The 21,372-nt window shown below is 38.0% G+C and overlaps 2 protein-coding genes across 2 annotated transcripts; one reads left to right on the forward strand and one right to left on the reverse strand.

Annotated features, from left to right (window-relative positions):
* Positions 1-606: 606 nt before the first annotated feature.
* Positions 607-5,666, forward strand: LOC131321758 (large ribosomal subunit protein uL5-like). Its single transcript, XM_058352690.1, has 4 exons — positions 607-818; positions 902-931; positions 4,983-5,206; positions 5,348-5,666. The coding sequence occupies exons 1-4, from the start codon at positions 708-710 to the stop codon at positions 5,544-5,546; spliced, it is 564 nt and encodes a 187-aa protein (XP_058208673.1). The 5' UTR covers positions 607-707; the 3' UTR covers positions 5,547-5,666.
* Positions 5,667-9,167: 3,501 nt separating this feature from the next.
* On the reverse strand, positions 9,168-10,261 carry LOC131321759 (uncharacterized). The gene has a single exon (XM_058352691.1). The coding sequence runs from the start codon at positions 10,084-10,086 to the stop codon at positions 9,349-9,351; it is 738 nt and encodes a 245-aa protein (XP_058208674.1). The 5' UTR covers positions 10,087-10,261; the 3' UTR covers positions 9,168-9,348.
* Between the last annotated feature and the right edge of the window lie 11,111 nt (positions 10,262-21,372).

The following is a 21,372-nucleotide window of genomic DNA, read 5'->3' on the forward strand; positions in this document are numbered from 1 at the left end:
GCCCATGACTGGGTGCCAAAAACGGGTTTAAACAGCTTCATACCATTTGCATGTCGACCATTCCTATTAGATTATCTTTACAAAAAGTACATATATAAATAGTACACTCAAAAGGTTAAAAAACTATGAGGGAATGGTGGCAAAAAATGGTGGGAGAAAATTCATCGGTGGATGTTGACAGCCTTTTGTGATTCTTAGAGATTGCCACCAAGAACTAGGGTGAGAGGGCGGCACACAATGGCAAAAAGAGGTGGGAGTGTCGAAGGTGGTAGGTAGGGATGACAATAGACGAAGCGGAGTCAGAGTAAGGAAATCTGAATGTACAAATAATGAACATCAAGCAGGTGAAAGAGTCGAGCCTTTATCGGTCCCCATTCACAATTATAATTTGCACTAGCTTTGTTCTTTTGTGTGGGTTTTATTAACAAGAAAACGAAACTAGGAAGGGGTGTGAAACCATATATAGCAATAAATAGATAAACAAAAAACAAAGGGGTGTGAAAACTGTTTTCCAGAAAATATTGACAATTTGTTCTTAAGATTTTGGAAAAAATCAACACGAGGGTATTATTGTCATTCAAGCGCACCAACCAAATCAAAACCCTACTCCTTCCTTCCCTCCCATTCTAGGGTTTTTCTTCGCTTCGCTCCCTCGTTTCCTCTCACCCGTCGCAGCGACCAACCACTGCAGCTGCAGAGGCAGAGCCATGGCCTCGGAGAAGAAGCTTTCGAATCCAATGAGAGAGATCAAAGTTCAGAAGCTAGTCCTCAACATCTCCGTGGGCGAAAGCGGTGATCGCCTTACCAAAGCCTATAAGGTATGAGCATACAGCACACTCTCATTTTGGCTTACAGGTTCTTACGCCATTGTCTTTCTAATTATTGATCCTCCTCCTTTTAGGTCTTGGAACAACTCAGTGGCCAATCTCCTGTGTTCTTCTGTTTACATCTGTTTTTGGCACCAAATCTTGGGCTAGCGCTGGAGGGCCATTTAATTAAATGTTAATTAAATTGGGCCGATATTTATGACTTTCTCAGACTTAAAATTACTGGGCCACATTAATTTTGTAATTTGGAGCAAGGCCCAATTAATTTTAGTCTAGAAGCTTGGCCCATGTTTTATTTTGTGAGAATTGGCCCATGATTTGTGGATTGACTCCAACCATTGGGAACAAAGAAGATTGTGGACTGTGATGCATGGAATAATTGTCCCAAAGCCATGTGATCATATGGCCCCCACGTCCTTTGATTTCTCCACGCATAAAAGAAGTAGTTAAGTCTTTATTCCAAAAATTGGAGGCAATAAGGGACACATGGCAAGCTGTGGACATTTGGGAAGTTGGAGAATAACCCCATGATCTCCATTTTCGTATGTTTGGGTAGTGGGCAATCAAGTATCAACATTTTGGCTCCAACACAATGATAAAAACTGCTGATAACCGCTGCATTTGAAGGAAAAAATGGCAAACATGGGACACTTGGCATCTCCAAGAGAAGGCAAAGAATTCTTCTGCATGCAAAAAACCGTGAAGCCTATTGCCTATAAATAGAAAAACTCAAGAAGAAAAAAAGGTTCACACACCAATCAAACTTAACGCTTAAAACCAAAGCCTTCCTAGCGAAGCAATTATCTCATTTCTCCCTTATTTCTATCTCTCTTGTACCCCAATTTTGTTATTACGACATAACAAAGTTATTCCTATATCTTTTGTACCCCCAACTTTATTATTACGATATAATAAAGTTATTCTACGTTTGTTCTTCTTTTTCTCACACGGTTGGAAAATTTTAAGTCCACTTCGTTGTGACAAACCACGAACCTCATTGTGGTCTCACCCTTTGGGTCACACGCAGTCGCACTACATACGAAGTCAGATTCTGTACGTTGGACGCCGATAAGTCCTGGCACGCCCGCGCTCACACCGCACACGCCATTGGATTTTCCGCTCACGCCTACCCTGCAAAAAAGTGGAAAACATCTCCAAATGTAAACACCTCTATGTGTGTGTGTGTGTGTTTTGATGGCAAAAGTTTGTACTTTGAGGATTTAGGGTAGTTTTAGTTCTAGGAAACAACGAAAACTTTATATCCAATCCTAAACCAATTAGCATTTAGCAATGAGTGCAGAGGTCCTTGAGTGATCTCTCATTTCATATCCAAGCAATGTGGGACCATCTCCAACACAACCTCATGTGCAGCTGTATTTAGGTATGTCACGTCTGTTATTGTAGTGTGGGCTATTTTAATTCTAATTTGGGATGGAATGAACCCGCTCATTACCTCTCAGAACTTCATATCTTTCACAAAACCAATTGAAAATGGGTGGAAAGGTCCTTCGTACTATTAACGATCGATTATTTTGGTTTCTTTGATATGTCAGTTTTCACATTTTTCTGATGTTACTTAAACGAGGTGAATCATTACTAGCTATCTGTTTGTAATTGAGAATTCTGAGTAACTAATGTTTACACCCATTTTTGGCCAAAAATCAAGAAATGGATTTACAGGTTAAAAGGTAGCCTCGAGGGTCGAGGCCCTAGCCTTGAAAGCTCTTACGACCAGTTGCCCACGAATTAGGGCCGGTTCTTAAGAAATGATGGGCCTTCCATATAGGCCTAAATCAGTCAAAGGCCTAAGGCTTGAATCAGTCCACCAGGCCTGAGTATTTCGTCCAGACCTAACCCAAATTCCTAGAAGTAACAAAGGCCTAAGAAATGGGCCCAAATTGGTAGAAGCCTTGGTTTTCTCACCAGGCTTGGGCTCAGAAGGCTTACATTGGGCAAAGGCCCATGATTTACCAACAAGTTTAAGCCCAATTGATGAAAGGCCCACTGCTTTAAGAGCATCGTTAAAGCCTTTAAGGAGCAATTAAGGGGCCTTAAGCTGCTCACAAGTAGCTCAAAGGCCTTAAGCTGCTCACAAGCAGCTCACAAGGAGCTCAAAGGCCTTAAGCTGCTCACAAGCAGCTCAAAGGCCTTAAGCTGCTCACAAGCAGCTCAAAGGCCTTAAGCTGCTCACAAGTAGCTCAAAGGCCTTAAGCTGCTCACAAGCAACTCAAAGGCCTTAAGCTGCTCACAAGCAGCTCAAAGGCCTAGAATATTCCTGATAGGTAGGTTTGGGTAAGCTGCTCACAAGCAGCTCAAGGTCTGAACTGGTGGGACCCCATTCTTCAGCATGAAGCAAGGCTAGAGACAGGTGGCGCACATGTAGCCCTTGGAGCTGTTGGTGAATGATTCATGCAGACCTAAGCAAGCTGCTCACAAGCAGCTCATCCAGGTCTGGTTAATCCTTTGTTTCTGGATCCTTCTTCCGTGAAAGATGACCCTCAGAGGATTTAGAGGGCCCACAAGTATGCAAGGTCCAATAAAATGATAAGAAAGGCCTGGTGAAGTATTGGTCTGCAGCTGTGGTGGGCCCGGAATGGCCTAGATACTGCAGAAACTGAAATTTTCTTTGTTCTTTTTCAAAGTTATATTCAGAAAAGAAGGATTTTTCAGGCCTTTGCCCTTTTCTTGGAGTAAAAGGCACGTTTTGTTCAGAGAGTAGCCCCTCATTGGAGCATTTCGAAGATGCTCAAGCTCAAGCCTCTGATAGAAGGCCATGTGGCAACCATGCATTGGAGCATTTTGAAGCAGCTCAAGGCCTGTAGCTCCTATAAATCACAGTTCTGAAGGCCTTGGCTATGGTCCACGACCATCAAAGCCCATGGCTTATCCAAATTACATTTCAATTATCTTTTAACTATTTTTATCTTTCGGTCCCCGACCAAACAAGCCCACGGCTTATCGTTCAATTAACTTTACTTTTCTAGAATAGTTTGTACTCAATCTAGCCAAGCCTAGATTTTATTTCATTTCCTTGTAATCAGACTTTGTTAAACCGTTAATAAAGTCCATTTATTTCTGTTTTAGGCCTTGCTCTACCTTTCTGTCCATTTTTCACACGATTAGGAAATTTTAAGTCCTTAGCCCGCAAAGGCAAACCACGAACCTCCTCACGGTCTCCACCCTTAGGCCGTGCACTTTCGTCCAATTAGAAGTCAGATTAAGGCTTCCAGGCCTTGATACGAATTTGGGCAGCAATCCTGCCCTGGCACGCCCGCATCAGGCCTAGAACTGCACTACTCGTTGTTCCTAGGCCAATTTTTACATTTTTCGGAACAATCAACTAGCCAAGCTGATGAAGTAGCTAAATAAGTAGAGTCCTGTTCCTAATCTCCAGTGGGAACATGGAAATGATCTAGTTGTAATCTTCCAATAGTTGGATATCTTCAAATAGTTGGATTAAATGGATGTCTGATTGGTAATGGAAAAGAATGCCTCGGTAATAAGTAGTTCTGTTATATGCTTATGTATATTGGGTAAGTTTAATATTTAAGGTGAAGTTCGGTCTATTCTCTTCTAAGTATTTGGGCAAACACACAGAGGGTTATGTAAATTATTTTATTTTTATGTTTATCCCGGTTTCTATCTGGTAACCTTCTAGCTTTTGCATAATATGGTTAGCTTTATAAAACGCAATAGACTAAGCTCTTCTCTTTGCGTGCCGATAGAATCAAATCTTTAACGTTGTTTTAGTATGTCTTGCTACATTAATATTACGAGCTGTTGATCAAATTTTTTTTGTGCGAGCTTAAGCTTATCTTGTGTTTGGTTGCCGATCAAATGTTCCTAAAACAGCTGAAATACAAAGATGACCTTTTGATTCTTCAAATCTTGAAATTAAATCCTTTGCGAACAGAGCCGAAAACGAATCATTTGACGTTGTTTAGTTGGATTCTAATTGTTCAAACTGAAACAACTAGAAACTGAAGTTTCATTTTTTCTAGCTACTAAAATAACTTCTTTTTTAATCATGGGTACTAAGATCATTTGGCAGCGTATTTGTTCGCTCTTTTATTTCAGCAGTTCATCTTTACTTCTTCCTTGTTTCTTTATTCCCCTCCCGTTTCTGCCAGTCTTCCGTCATTGTTAATTTATGAGCTTTTTTCTGTGTTTTTTTGGATGACAGCGAGATATACCGTGCGGTCCTTTGGGATCAGGCGTAATGAGAAGATTGCTTGCTATGTCACAGTCAGAGGTGAGAAGGCAATGCAGCTTCTAGAGAGTGGATTGAAGGTGAAGGAATATGAACTGCTGAGGAGGAACTTCAGTGAAACTGGTTGTTTTGGCTTTGGTAATCAGGAGCACATTGATCTCGGAATTAAGTAAGCAAATTCATCTCGCCATTTAAGAAGCATGCATTGGTCATCTCAAGATATGACGCTAATAAGGATTCTATGGCAGTTGTGTCTAACAATTGTGGTCGTTTCTTTGTTTGATGGCTGCTGCTTGTTTCTCTTTTTCAGGTATGATCCTTCAACTGGAATATACGGGATGGATTTCTATGTAGTCTTGGAACGCCCAGGGTATCGCGTTGGTCGTCGCCGTCGGTGCAAGGCTCGTGTTGGAATTCAGCACAGGGTCACTAAGGATGACGCCATGAAGTGGTTTCAAGTCAAATACGAGGGCGTGATCCTCAACAAATCCCAGAATATTGGGGCTTAGGCCTCGAGCATTTTAGCATCTTCTTTTGATTGTCGGAAAATTTTGATTTTTTCCCTGTGGTCCATAATTTATCACTTTTCCTAATATACGGAGGTCAATTTTCAGTTGTCCTTTTTTGCAGTAGTTTCCATGTTTATTCCAGTTTAGTTTGCTTGGTGTTTGTAGTGTTCTTGTTTAAGGGCCTCCAGGCTTTTTAGTGTTCTTAAAGATCTGCTTGCTCTCAAAATATGAATCACTGAAAGCGAGCAGAATGTCCCACATTCCGCTCCAAAATTTCGAGGAAGCTTGCTGAGACGAGGAAGTTCATGCACGGCGAGACCAGCGCACGCAATTTCACGTGACTGAACGTGTTATTTTTTCCATCGCATATGTCATTGATGTTTTTGTTCGGAGCAGATTAAGGTCAGGGGAACAGTATCAAGACCTGCAATAGCTTTATTACGAAGACCACTTTTCTGCAACTGTTTTTGTGGAAACAGTTGCGTGGGCTTATGCAACCCTTAAATCAACTTTTTTTTTTTCCTGGATTTTTACACACTTCTGTACGATGTTTTGTTGTGCTATCCCACGGGATGTGCAAGGATTGGATAAGATAACACTGTTGGATAGGTAACTTTGATCACAAGAAGAATATATGCCTCTTGTAGTCATATGGAATATTCTTACATTCTTTTTCCTTTTTACTTTTATCTAACTAAGGTGTCGGGGCCAATTCACAGCTCGACTACTTGTGGGACCTAATTCAATTGTCCACTTGCGGGGAGCCCAACTAAAGACGAAGCAAAACTCCACATAAATTGGCTCCAAGGGAATTCATAACACTCGAGAAGTTCCAAACTTGAGATATTAAGAACGAACAAATTCCTAAGTCTCGGCGGCCATCCGAGCTCTTAATCGGGCGTGGGGCCGGCAGTTCGTTGCTGTGGGGTGGTACTCTTGCTGTTGAAGATTATTGTTGCTGGGGTTTGTTTGGTTTTGCAGATGGAGGTGGTCGGTTTCTTGGCTGCCTCTTGTGGGATCCGGTGGCTCGTGGGTGTCGCGGCGGTGTTGGCGGTTGGGTCGTGGTCGGGGTGTTTGGTTGTGGCGGTAGCGGCGGGTGTGGCGTCAATTCTGGTGCTGTCTGAGTTTAGGAGCGTTAGGGTTTGGTTTGGTCCTTCTGGGCCAGACCTTGGTTTTGGGCTGAATTGTAAATCTGGGCTTTTGGCCTTTTGGATTTTGAGCTTTATTGTTTAATCTGGACATTTTGAGGTCCATAAGGTGTTTTGGACTTTGTCCCAATAGATATTTTCTTCCAACTTTTTAGGAAAAATTTCAAAAAAGCCACTGAACTTTCTGACAACTTGCAAAAAAACACCTGAACTTTCACTATTAACAAAAAAATACCTAAACTTAGCATTCTGTTAGCAATTAAACCCCTGCCGTCCAATTCCGTCAATTTTTAACGGATGAAGCTAACGGAAGGCGTTAACTTTTTATTTATTTTTACTTTTTACATTCAAAAATTACTTTTAACTCTTTCTTTTTTTATTGGTAAATAAATATGCAATAAAGTTCTTTTTTTTTCTTACTATTTATCAAAAATTACTTTAACTCTATTTTTTACTATTTACAAAAATAACTTTAACCACCATCTTTTTTGTTACTTTCAAATTTTACCTCTCCCCTTCTCTCTCTCTCTCTCTCTCTCTCTCTCTCTCTCTCTCTCTCTCTCTCTCTCTCTCTCTCTCTCTCTCTCCCTCTCTCTCTCTCTCTCTCTCTCTCCCTCCTTTTTTTTTAGAGAACTTTAACCCCACTCCACCAATCAACTGCCAAAGCTCTAGCTCTAATTTTAGAAAATCGAAATTATTCTTTTTTTTAGCATTCTTGTTTTTTATATTTTTTACTTCCAAAATTACTTTTAACTCTTTATTTTTAGTAGTAAATAAATATGAAATAAAGTTTTTTTTCTTACTATTTATCAAAAATTACTTTAACTCTAATCTTTACTATTTATAATAATAACTCTAACCCATTTTTACTATTTATTGCATATTTATTTATGACTAAAAAAAAGAATGAGTTAAAAGTAATTTTTGGAAGTAAAAGTAGTAAAAAAAAAGAAAAGGTTACAAAGAGGAGGTTAAAAGAACTTTTGAATTTTTGAAATTGTGGCTAAGGCTTTGGCGGTTGGTTGTGGGGTTAATTGGTGGTGTGGAGTCGATTCTAATAAGAAAAAAAGGGAGAGAGGGGGCGGGGGGGGGGAAGGGTAAAATTTGAAAATAAAAAATAGGGTTAAAGTAATTTTCGATAAATAATAAGAAAAAAAGAACTTAATTGCATATTTATTTACCAATAAAAAAAGAAAGAGTTAAAAGTAATTTTTGAATGTAAAAAGTAAAAAAATAAAAAGTTAACACCTTCCGTTAGCTCCATCCGTTAAAAATTGACGGAATTGGACGGCAGGGGTTTAATTGCTAACGGAATGCTAAGTTTAGGTGTTTTTTTGTTAATAGTGAAAGTCCAGGTGTTTTTTTGCAAGTTGTAAGAAAGTTCAGGAGCTTTTTTGAAATTTTCCCAACTTTTTATTGGATTTTCCTTTCCCTTTCCCAACTTGATGTACCCATTGTCAAGTTTCTTAATAAAACTTTATTGCCTATCAAAAAGAAAAAAGGCCAACCCGTGGGGTTCATTCTTTTTCCTTTGGTAATGTGGAGAGAAAAAAAATTATGCACTTGAAACTAGTTGGAATGAGATTTTTATGCCGAGGAGAATGAGTTTGAAGTGAAATTATACAAATGGTCTAGGAGTACCGTATTGTAGTACTCCGGAACATTTTATAGTCACACATTCCTATGGAGTCTACCACTAAGTGTATAGATCCTATAAGAACATGTGGTTGTAAAATGGTCCAAAGCACCACGTGGCGGCACTCCCGAACTATTTGAATAATTACTCGTGTTTGAATTTATATATGTCCATGTCAACTAATTTTGTTCCTGATTCTGGGGAAGGCAAACCATTCATGATTGGACTAAGAAAGTCACAAATACGTAGTAACTTTTACTCCTATAAAACTGTATAGTCCGGTTCAAATCAAGACGTTCGGATTTTGTTTTAGGTCCGGACCACTATTCAGCTGTTGGATTGTGTTTTTAATGGTCCAGATTTGCGAAAGATTTAAATTCCTCGGATCCGGACCATTAAAAACACAATCCAACGGCTAAAAGCAAAAATTTGGCCCTAACATGAAATCGGGACGTCTTGACTTGATCCTCCCTTTTACATTTATCTCGGATATTTTTGCCACTTGAGTTCCCTTTGGGTAAGTTGGGATTATATCCGGTGCAGCGTCATTTGTTCATGGATTCCGAGCTAACCCGGTTTCTCTTTAGTCGACTGTAAAGAATGTTGTGGGTTTAATCTGAATCGTTCATTTTGAAAATCAATAGTTCAAATTTGTTGAATCTATTACTGGTAAAAGTCTTTTATTAAAGGTAAAAGATTGAAAACAAATTTGAACTATTAAAAACACTACCCGACAATTGCGATCGTTTGGACCGCGCCTCTGCAGTACTGTTTAGGACCACAGACAAGCCAAATTCATTCCCAGCCTACGTTATTAACCAAACAATGAAAGAAGCGTTGACCACCAAATTCATATCAATTTCTCCCTCATCATTATTCACAGACAAACTTTCAAATGAAAAGCCACTGAATTTTTACCCAAAAAAAATCATCACCGAAAAGTGTGAAATCTCCATCACAACACTGTACAAAACATAAAAGAAAAAAAAAATTCAAAAACTCTACCGATTGGTGTTCATTATCTGACAGTAGATGCAACAGTTTGAGCCCAAATCCTAAGCTGATCTTTAATTTCCATTTCATTGCCAAGTGATGGAATTCTCCAATCCACCACTGGATTAATAATCTCCACCTTGCTATTCCTCTGCCCAATACTCAAAACATGATCCCATGCTTCAGATAGATAAGGCCTAGGAACATCAACCTCAACAACTTCCTTCCCTTCATCTTCTTCTTCGAAACTGCTCCCGGCTTTTCTTCCCAGTCTCTGTAACCCCGGAATAATCGAAACCAAGCTCGAATTTACCTTATCCTCTTTGGAGAAAACAAAACCCAAGTCCATAAACCCTTTTAGCTCCTCGAATTCAAGCTCTGGTAAGCTCTTACTGCTGCTACCAACTCTCCCCTGTTTTCTTCTCCTTTTCTTGATTTCACCCCCTGTTTTCTTGATCGACGCCTCGATCGCTCCTTGTTTCGATACGGGTTCCGAGAATTCTCTCACATCTTTGCCGGAAAGTATCTTCTGGAGCCTCGGAGTGTTCAGGACTGATTTTGGAGAGAGAAAGTCTGTAGAGCTCAAGCAATGGTCACTGAGGGATCTACTGTGGAGGGTAGGAACGGAAGAGAGCTTTGAGTTTCCGTTGTTTTCAAGAACTGGGTTTGGTTTAGGGGTTGGAATGGGAGGTTTTGAAGTGAAGACTTTGAACTCAAACCAGTAGCAATCGAAAACAGAGAGGATTTCTTCCTCGGATGCCATTAACGAACGGAGAGAGTGAAACAGAGGTTTTGTTTGGGAATTGGGAGTGTTGAAGAGGTGAAGATATATTTTGAGTTAAAGAGAGAAGAAGAAAGTTCGGTATATATTGGCTTCATTACCTTATTGCCCCTCGTTTTATGTCCATATTGCATTGTTGGTGGTGGCAATTTGTGAATGGGAACGCCTTCAGACACGTTTTTCTCAATGTTATATTACCAACAAATCTTTCACTATCAAAGCCGATCATATGTATCACGTTGTGAGCTTGGATCTAAATTGGTTTTTTTTTTTTTTATAACCGGGTGTCCGGATTAGCTTGATCGCACCTCATCTAATTCCGAAGCCTTGAACATAATGGCCGGGCAAGCTTTCAGTGATCTTAAGATTTGAAATGTTTTGCTTTCATAAGATTTGAACTTACGACCGCTTTCTCATACCCACTTTGTTGAACTATTTGAGATTTTTAAATGATGATTTTCACCCAAAAGATTTATAGTCGGAATTCTACCGTCATTTTTAGTTACTACTTGAGTTACATAACTATAGTTGATGATTGCAAAAAATCATGTCCATTTTTTTAATTCGGAAGCAAAGTATTTTGTGAATTACTATTTTTTGCACCAACTTATAACTCAAATTACTTTTCAAATTAAGGCAAAAATTTAACAAATTATAAGCTGCCCCAAATCGTTATTTATGTTGTCAAGCATTTCAACGATCTCAATTTGGAATTTTTAATTTCGTGGATTAAATTTGAGTCTATATCAAAAGTCTTGTCTTTTATAAGTAAGAATCAGAGCGAGAAATTTGTAATATCTAAAAAAAATTTGTTACTATTGAACTTTGAAACTTTTTTTTTTAAAAAACATTGAACTTTGAAACTGTCGCGATGCTTTACCCAGAAAAAAATCTTCTTTTTATTTTTCCTTCTATCTTTATCTGCAAATAAGATCCGAATAAGTTTTTTGTTTTTTTGTCGAGGAAATTGGAAAACTAAAAGGGTATTAGTGTAAACAAAATAAAAAACTGCACTCTCTTATTTAAAAAAAAAAAAAAATCTGCACTCCGAATCTTCTGATGCTTTAATTTGAATGGGTCCGGGTTTTTGATCCAACTTGGACGCTTAAAGTCGACGAAATCATTTATTTACAATTATATAGTTTTCTGATGACCCCACGAGTGAGGTAAGAGTCGTATTCCTAAAATGCCCCCAGCACTTCCATCATAACTCCAAAACTACCCTAAACCTTAAACCATTGCAGCATGAATCTGGAGGGGCATTTACGGAATAATGGCATGCACATCAACTTCAAATGTGAACGGCAGGCTTGGTGAAATGATATTAATGGAGCCCCCTCTATGACTCGTTGTTGCTTTTTATATTCCGAGGAACATATCCTCTGGACCTCTAGTAATCATGTCAAACTTCACAAGTTGCATAGTTTTAAGCATTTATTTAACACCTTCCAAATTGAATCAAGTTCAATAATTATTGAAGTCCTTAAAGAGCATGGAAAATATCTTGCTTAAGTCTTTTTTTTTTTTTTTTGTCAACAATATCTTGCTTGAGTCTGTTCCCATTGTTTTTTTTACCGAAAAGGATCCGTTACGATCAATGGAGACGAATTGGACCGTCAAGTTGGCCCGTGGGTCTCTTTTAGATTCTTTTTTTTGGTGATCCAAATCATTCACATTTTAGAGCTCATTGATAACATCGGCAGCGCCAAAAATCAGATTGATTAGATACCGGGTTGATATATGTTTTAAACACATTTGTCTTCAGATAAATGAGTTAAATAGCTCTGATTCGCTGTTTCTAATCTTGTTATGTACTAAGCCGGATGTATTCTGATATCATACCAAACAATATCAAGTCAGCCTGATTTGCCAGAGTGATTGTGTCCTCAACAAAACTCTATAATATGAACGGTTATGATTATCTAAGTGGATTGAGAAAGACCTACAAACGGGCCAACTGAACGGTTTGCAGAGGAGTCGGGTCTAGTAGTAACTTTTTTTTTGGCAGACGAGGTCTAAGATGATTGGCAGCAATAGTAACAGGGACTGGTAAAGCAGCCCAAGTGTTGACAAAATTAGACAAATGAAAACAATTAACTTGTGAGATTGGTAGCTACTTATTAGGATAAGTTTGGAGGGAACTCAGTCTTTCATAATTTCGTACGTCATTGACTCGATGTGACGTGGAGCTGAGTTGGTGCTGACAGGGCATCGCCAAGGCATAACATAATTTCGTACATTTTTCTTTATAGAAAAATGGATACTATAAAATGAATTTTGGCTCATTCGGTGCAGTGCTAAAGTATAAACCAAATCAAAATTTTGCGCACATTTTTATATCGAAAGCGAAATAGGATTTTCACAATATATACTTTGTTCCCTAAATAAGTATTTTTCTCTGTATGACCGTGCATGGCACAGATTTTACGTTAATAGATATTTAACTCAAAGTGGCGAGTTCAAGAAATTGTCGAGGTAGTCATTCATAAGTTTAAATGATATATGATGTATTCAAGATATATATCATGATATCTTTTTCTTGTCCATTTTTTTTTTGTGTGTATGTTTGTAGCAAAAAAGATATGAGTGAACTCTAATAAAATTGCAGTTAAAATGCACAAGATATAATAATAATTAACCGCATAAGTATTGTTACTCTATGATAACGTCATTATCGATCCTAATTACTCGTATACTCAACCTTGTAATATTCCCTTTAATTGTGGATAATGGCTGGCAGTATGATGTTCAAAATCTAGTGAATGCTTTGCCTGAAAAATATGAAGGCAAAATGGATGTGCAAATTCAAATGGGTACAGGTTTGTTTGTTTGGAGTACTCAAAATCCCTACGCATGGTCATCAATAAATTTTCTTTCTCCACTCATTACACTTTAAAATCTCCCTCAAAACCTTGTAATATTCCATTTTTTTGTGTTTTTTTACCGAAAAGGATCCCCTACGATCTATGAAAACAGATTGGACCGTCAAGTTGGCCTGTGGGTCTTTTTCAGATTCTTTTTGATGATTCAAACTATTCACATTTTAGAGCTCATTGATAGCATCAACAATGTCAAAAATTAGGTTGATCGGATACTGATTGATATAATTTTGAAATACATTTGTCTTCAGATATTTGTCTTAGATAAATGGGTTAAATGGTTTTGATTCGGTGTTCTAATCTTGTTCTGTACTATGACAAATGTATTCCGAAATCATACCAAACAATACCCAGTCAACTTGATTTTCAGAGTGATCGTGTTCTCGACAAAGCTCTAAAATACGAACGGTTATGATTTTCAAAGTGGATCGAGAAAGACCCACAAATAGACCAACTGAACGGTTTGCGGAGGAGCCGAGTCTGTTTACTAGTAGCTTATTTTGGCATACGAGGAGTATAATATGATTGGCAGCAATACTAACAGGGACCGGTAAAGCAGCCAAAATGTTGACAAATGAAAAACATTAACTTGTGAGATTGGTAGTTACTAGCAAGTGGAGTGGAGTGCAGTTGGTGTCTCCCTTATACTTCCATGCATATAGACATGGTTCGATTTCCATAAGCACCACATTAACTTGTGAGATTGGTAGTTACTAGCAAGTGGAGTGAAGTGCAGTTGGTGCCTCTCTTATACTTTCATGCACATGAACATGGTTCGATTTCCATAAACACCCATCCCTCTCCCCAAGTTCCTTAAGATAAAGTAGATTAGGTTTAATGAATGAAAAAAAAATAAAAATTGGTAGTTACTAGTATTATTTAAGTTCGAGGGAAACTCGTCTTTCATGATTTCGTACGTCATCGCCTTGATGTGACGTGGAGCTGAGCTGGCACCAAGTAACAAGGCATTGCCGAGGCATAATATAGAGAGAGTACTTAGAGCATGTACACCAATGTTAGCAAAAACACCTAGTGAAAAAGACACAATTTCTATTTTACCTATCAATTTTTTCTCCTACGCTCCACCAGTCTCTCCATCATTTTTTCTATATCCATCATATATCATAAAATAATACAAAAGAGTATATTATATATATATATGCACCGACGATATATGCATACACTTGTACCCCCACACACCTGCAAATTTGTATGCTTCCTTCCGCCGCCGGTTAAAACCCACATCGATCGTCAGACCTCGCCGGACCTTGGTGCTGGAGATCAACGTCAATCGTCGCTCTAATACTCACATCCCCAAAACCAGATCGTCGCTCTAATACTCACATCCCCAAAATCAGATCGTCAATCGATCGGAAAAGTCGAAGAAAGAACGAGAAACGGCAACGACGACAGAAGATCCACGATGAAAACCCAAACAACAATAGATCCTTGCCGACTTTCTCATTTGCACAGAGAGAGAGAGAGAGAGAGAGAGAGAGAAATTAATAAATTACTCGTTTGCTCGTGAACAGTTCCTCGGCAAAAGAAGAGAGCTACAGTGGCTTGAGCTTTTCTACCGAAGTGTTTGCAGAATCTGGTGTAGGACAATTTCTTTCATTTTGGTAGCTATAATAGCTCAAATGCCTTTTTACCTATTCTTGTGTACATGCTCCTAGTAACCTACAGTGGCGATCTCAAGAAATTGTACGTATATGATGTATTCAAGATATATGGAGTATTATAGATGAGAGATATCTTCTTCTTCCTCTTTTTGTGTGTGTTTGTACCAAAAAATATATGGGTGAACTCCATGTCTCCATCCATGGGTTGCTCCAGTGGTAAGGGCGAACATGCTCCTGTAACATGGCAGGGTTTGATTTCTCCTGAAGGCAAACCATGATTTAAGTGGGGGTTCATGGCGTTGAGTTGCTGTGCTAGTCTAGTCTCTCCTGAGGATTTAGTTGAGGTGCGCGTAAGCTGGTCTGAATACCCCGGTTACCAAAAAAGAAAAAGATATGAGTGAACTCTAATAAAATTGCTGTTAAAACACAAGATATAATAATAATTAACCGCATAAGTATTATTACTCTATAAGAAAAATAGTGATTTTTATTTAGTGTCTTGCTCTTATTACGTTTTAAGTTCAACAAATAAAATTTACATAGATATACAAGTACAAAACTAATTTAGTTCCCACTTCATTTCATTATCAGATCGGAAAGTACTCGCTTGAATCACGACAAAGAGGTCGGAGGCGAAAACGGACCTGAGTAAATTGTCATCTGTGAAACTACAAAGGGTTGTGAAACCATATAGATAGATAAACAAATAAAAATGGGGTGTCAAAACAATTTTTCAGAAAATATTTAAGATTTTGGGAAAAAATTAAAAAAGTAAAACGAGGGCATTATTGTCATTCAAGCGCACCAGCTAAATCAAAACAGAAAGTCCAATGGTACAGCTGAAAAATTTGTACCAGTGGGTACAAACTCTTTTTTGGGCCCATTTTGGATCTCAAAAAAATGATTGGAGTCGCTCATTTAATTTAAAATACTTTGCTTATGATCCTTGCAAAAAGTATGCTCAATCCGGTATCGGTAAGAGCATTTACGAAACATCCAAACTTTGCTCTTGAATTTAGGCTTGAATTTTGGGACAAAGTTGGACGTTTTGTAGGTGTCTTAACCGATATCGGATTGAGCTTTTTTTTTTTTGCAGAAGCCGTAAATAAAGTATTATAAACAAAATGAGCGGTTCCGATTATTTTTTGAGACCCAAAATGGGACAAAATGAGTTTTGTATTGGGGCATCCCTGCCATTGAGTGCCTCATGTATTGGGGAGGACTACTACCAAGTATTCTGGAAATTCAAAGGCAGGGATGCGGAGGACAACAAAGTTTTCCCGGAAATGATGAATGCGACGAATAATGGGGAGGAGTAGTTCACTTGAATTGTATTGTTCAAGGGGATGCCGCCTAGATTTGTAGCGGTTGTGCTTGTTCGGTGAAATGGAATTTTTCTTACCAAAAATCATCTTTATCTTTTTCATTTTGTGTCCATATCGTGTCATGTGTCCCTATCATGTCCACATTTGTGGTTGAAGCTATATGGATTTGCGTGGATTGTATCAACTACGACTAAATTAAATTTATGACTTGATTATTTGTTGGTCTTGTAATGACCTTTCATGAGATTGATGGTTTGGAAATTTATATTTTCAAGTTTACTTTTTTGATGGGACGCATTCTACTTTTTGTTGATAAAATTAAGCCACTTTAGTTGTTGATGATATGTTATTCTTTTTGACTAATGGAAATGGACATAGACTTGATAGAATGTCAAATCGAATCACAAAGGTAGGTTCTGGAAAAATGTTGACAGAATCTCCCATGTTTTTGGTCCTAGTCCGATGTCTCGCGTCTGAGTTAGTAGAACAATAACAACAAGAACAACATCAGATTACGCACAAGCCCATGCCGGACATTTCTCATTTTAAATCACCATTTAGAAGCCACATTCATATCCAAAATCCATTGCCAAATTATCCATTCACAACAAAAAACCATAAAACGATATAGTCCTACGCGGTACACCGGGTCATTCTCATGCAAATTATCAGTCACATCAAAATAAAGTTCTCAAAAATACCGAAGGAAAACCCCTGCCAAAAAATAAAAAAGGATAAACACAAATAGGCTACATTCCAGTATTCAGCTTTTCAATTGTAGGCCAAATTGGCTCAGGAATTACATCTCCATTTTATTTGCTATCACAAAAACTCTTCGCTGCTACAGGTGACCAAATGCTGCTTCAGTTAGTTGAGTGTTTTGTGAAAATCTCAGTTGCTATTGAGATCTCTTCACGGCTTCAGACCATACTGCAACTCGAGATCCCTCCACCCCCGACCTTCAAATCATAATACCTGAATGGTAGGCCATCAGAAATTTGCTTCTGGGTATAACAAATGAAGAATGCACAAACATCAAGAGATGGCTTTAGAATTGAAAGTCAATAGATGGATATGCATAATAATTTTCCATGGGATTGAGTTGAAACTTCAAACGATTACGCATATAACTTTGAGAAACCAACATTTTATGGTTCTGAGAATCGCTTATTGCACAATATACTCTGATAGCCTGTTTGGATGCAGTGATGTGAAGGGGAATTATGATATCTCCCCTCCTAATACGTGGACCCGTGCACATGGCGTGGTTTGGGAAGTCCAAAACTAGGGTGGATATCTTAATACCCCCGCTCCATAATCCCCCTTAATACCCCCTGAGGGGGGGCTTACACATGGCTAGGGTGGGAGCCGGCTATGTGGAATCCCCCCTTATAATACATCCTCTCTCTTCCATTCAACTACAAAACAACTTTATCTTCCCATTTTATACCTCATCCAAACCATGTATTATTTAATCCTCCCGTCACAACAATGTGGACCCACCCTTCTTACATAATGCCCCCTACTATCCAATCTCCCATTCTTACATAATACCTCTAAACCTAATACATCATCCAAACGAGCCCTAAGTACTATGAGTATGAGATAATAGAAGTTACATTCAGAAGTGAGATATGGCCAGTTTAAGCAACATGAGAAGGGAAATCCTGGAAAATTTAGTGCACTGTGTAATTGCTAGGTTCTACATTGTGTTGTTTCTCAGAGTTTCATTAGTCTCACATTGCCTTTGGACAAAGGAGTTTGCTATAGTAGATCACCAATGAAAGCACATCCTATTTCGGATATTACAATTTTGGGATAGACTATAATACACACCCCTTATTTGGGTGTGTATCATATACATCTCACAAAATGTTATGAATTATAGAGAAAATGTTACGAATGGTACTGCTAAAAAGTTACGAATCGTATAAAGGTTATGAGATATACCAAAATGTTATGAATCGTACTGCTAAAAGGTTATGAATTCTAAAACAAAAATTACGAAATGCACTAAAATGTTATGAATGAACCATAAAATAGGTGCATATGGTATACCATGTTAAGGGATGTGTATTGTAGATTTTCCCTTACATTTTTGTCTAACATGTTTTAGTTCAAATAGTGCCCTTTTTCTTTGTCCCATTCACAATAATCACTAACAATTTTACCAACTAATTAAAGACTAAAATTTGTTATTTTTGTATCATAATCTACCCCCATTTAGGTGGCCTTGAGGATACTACCTAACTCGCGGATCCGGGGATCCAGCAGCTCTGCCGAACTGCTGGAAGTATAGGGCACCAAAACTACGTTGTTTTGGTGCCAAATGGAAATGCCTCTAAAGTCATCAAAACTACGTCGTTTTGAGCCAAGGAAACAAACCAGCTGAATACCTCAATGCTGAGCAAAAAAAATTAAGTGTTCTAAATTTCAATCTGTTTGAATCGGTGGAAAGATTTTATTTTTCTAATCATTTTATTCTAAAGGGTCATAATTAAATTTTGACTATAAGGCTTTCATTAATTAGCCCTAAGAAATTCATAGAACCAAATATCTCTTAAGGCTAATTAACGAGAGTCCTAGAGCCAAAAATTAATTATGACCTTTTAGAATGAAATGATTAGAGAAATAACATCTTCATACCGGTTCAAACGGATTGAAAATTAGAGCACTTGATTTTTTATATTTTAATTTTTCAACGTCTAAAGAGTTTATATATTAAAAAATATGGTTAAAAAATTAAGTGTTCCAAATTTCAATCCGTTTAAATAGGTGGGAAGATTTTATTTTTTGATCATTTTATCTTAAAGGATTATAATTAGTTTTTGACTCTAGAGCTCTCGTTAGTTAGCCCTAAGAGATATTTGGTTCTACGATTTTCTTAGGGCTAATTAACGAGAGCTCTATAGTCAAAATTTAATTATGACTCTTTAGAATAAAATGATCAGAAAAATAAAACATTCTCACCAATTCAAACGAATTGAAATTTGGAATACTTAATTTTTTAACCATATTTTTTAATATATAAACTCTTTAGACGTTGAAAAATTAATATATAAAAAATTAAGTGCTCTAATTTTCAATCCGTTTGAACCGGTACGAAGATCTTATTTCTCTGATTATTTTATTCTAAAGGGTCATAATTAATTTTTGGCTCTAAGACTTTCGTTAGTTAGCCTTAAGAGATATTTAGTTCTACAAATTTCTTAGGGCTAATTAACGAGAGCTCTATAGTCAAAATTTAATTATGACCTTTTAGAATAAAATGATTAGAAAAATAAAATCTTCCTACCGATTAAAACGGATTGAAATTTGGAATACTTGATTTTTTTTTTCTCAATTTTTTTTTCTCAACACTGAGGTATTTTGCTAGTTTGTTTCCTTAGCTCAAAACGCCGTAGTTTTGATGGCTTTGGAGGCATTCCCATTTGGCACCAAAATGACATAGTTTTGGTGCCTTATACTTCCAGCAGTTCGGCAGAGCTGCTGGATCCCCGGATCCATCGAGTGAACAAGTTTTCACAAAATCTCAATTTTAGTTCAACCCTAATCAGAGTGAAAATGGAAAAAAATTCTAGGGGTATGAGAGAGAAAGCATGCTTTGTTGTGGGGTAACAGAGTCGGAGTTCCCAAAAGCCGGTGGTGTTGGTGGTCGTCAGAGGTGGAGGAGCCCTGGGGTTGGGTTGTGGTGGGAGGCCCCCCCTCTTTTCTCTCACCTACATTTTGATCGTGAAAGTGGGGAGGGAAGAGGAAAGCGTGACCTGTATCTCGCACTGAGTTTTTTTCTTTTTAGCAAAACGATGTCGTTTCACGTTGACATCATGATGACGTTAGTACTTCTGAAGTTATTAGTAACTTTATCAACAAAGTGGAACGCCTTCATCAAAAAAAGAAGCGCGAATATCAATTTTCTGTTTTTTTATTGTCCTTTTTCCTTTGGGCCCACCAACCCACGCTTTAACCCATGGGAATTCGAAAGGGTCCGCTTTAATGTCCGTACTCCCCGATTATCAATGAATCCACCGCTTGAAACTCGACATTGGTCACGGGTTTTGTTTTGACAAAATAAACTCAGACTTTGCATGTATTATCAAAGACTTCAAATATCTACAATACAAAAATAAAAGCATAAAATTTCAAATAACAATAAAAAATAAACTTCGTAAAGATAAATTAGGAGGTACTTATGTGAACATTTAGACGCTTATCAGAAAAAATTTTGCTTCCAAATTTTTTTGGTGCCAAAGTTGCTCTATTATAAGGAGAAAAAAAATTACTCCCAACACATTTATCCATAGCATATTTCTGCAGGACCTCCATCCATCGCACATGTCGGTAGGACCCCCTACTTAAAGAGTTGTGGTGGGAAGATGGAATTTATTGCGTGTGGACGTGGTGGATTGATGGTCATGCAAAAAGTATTGTGAGACGTATATTTATTTGTTTGGTGGAGGTATGGACCCATGGAAAGAAAATGACAGATCTTTGGATAGAAAATAAAAAGAAATTGATTTTAGCACTCCAGTTTTATATTGCACAATTTTACGGAATTTCAGATGAATGAAATCAGGGTTATCGGAGGGTCTCTCGAGGCAACCGAGCATGCACTGGGTTCGTTGTATCTCGACGCTGCACAATCAATAGATGTATTGATATGTGGATTCTGTAGCCTCTGAAACCCTTTCATGATTATGAATTCATTTTTGTAACCTCCCTCGTTCAAATGGCAGATTTGATGGCTGCAATTCATCTTCTGGAGTTACAATTGTCACCATCCCCTCACGTTTTTTGAGAAGGCATCAGAAAATTCAAGCTCTTACATCCTTCCAGCATATTGTTCTTTGAGAGAGAGTGACAGAAGGTAGTCAGTTCGCCAAGGCAATCGACGGTGGTGTTCCGACGGCTTGCGGTTTAGCCGAGCCAACCCTGGGAGGAAGACGCCGAGCAAGATCCTACAACACCCACGATAGGCGGCGATGCAAGATCCTACAACACCCACGATGTGAAATGCCAAAATCACATCCCAAAATCAAATGGTCAGATTTGGCTGTTGATCGAACTGGCTTGTTCATATATTGACTGAAGAGATAAAATTCATCTGTTAACGATTCCGATCGCCATTTGAGGTACTGAAATGCTGTCGTAATCTCTCGAGTATATTTTTATTCATTATTTTCGTCTTGTACCCTTTTTGATACTGTGCTTTTATTGAATTTGTGTTCGATTGTTCGATTTTGTGAAAGCTGGAACCCACACACCCAAGCTGTGTGGACAATGGCATGTTAGAAGTCCCCAGCGGAGAGCATGGGTGGTAAACTAAGGGCTTGTTTGATAACTTAAATTCAGCACTTAATACTGAATCAATTAAGTAATAAGTGATTCAGCAGGTTTGATAATCACATTTCATATTACTTAACAAATTAAGTACCACTTAAAATA

Source organism: Rhododendron vialii, chromosome 4a (assembly GCF_030253575.1).
Source record: "Rhododendron vialii isolate Sample 1 chromosome 4a, ASM3025357v1".
Taxonomy (NCBI): Eukaryota; Viridiplantae; Streptophyta; class Magnoliopsida; order Ericales; family Ericaceae; genus Rhododendron; species Rhododendron vialii.

Bases quoted from the DNA above. Each gene is read 5' to 3' on its own strand.
- LOC131321758 (XM_058352690.1), top strand. From the start codon at position 708: ATGGCCTCGGAGAAGAAGCTTTCGAATCCAATGAGAGAGATCAAAGTT. The intron at 932-4,982 runs GTGTTCTTCTGT...TTAATTTATGAG, and splicing joins AACTCAGTGGCCAATCTCCT to CTTTTTTCTGTGTTTTTTTG. The intron at 5,207-5,347 runs GTAAGCAAATTC...TCTCTTTTTCAG, and splicing joins CACATTGATCTCGGAATTAA to GTATGATCCTTCAACTGGAA.
- LOC131321759 (XM_058352691.1), bottom strand. From the start codon at position 10,086: ATGGCATCCGAGGAAGAAATCCTCTCTGTTTTCGATTGCTACTGGTTT.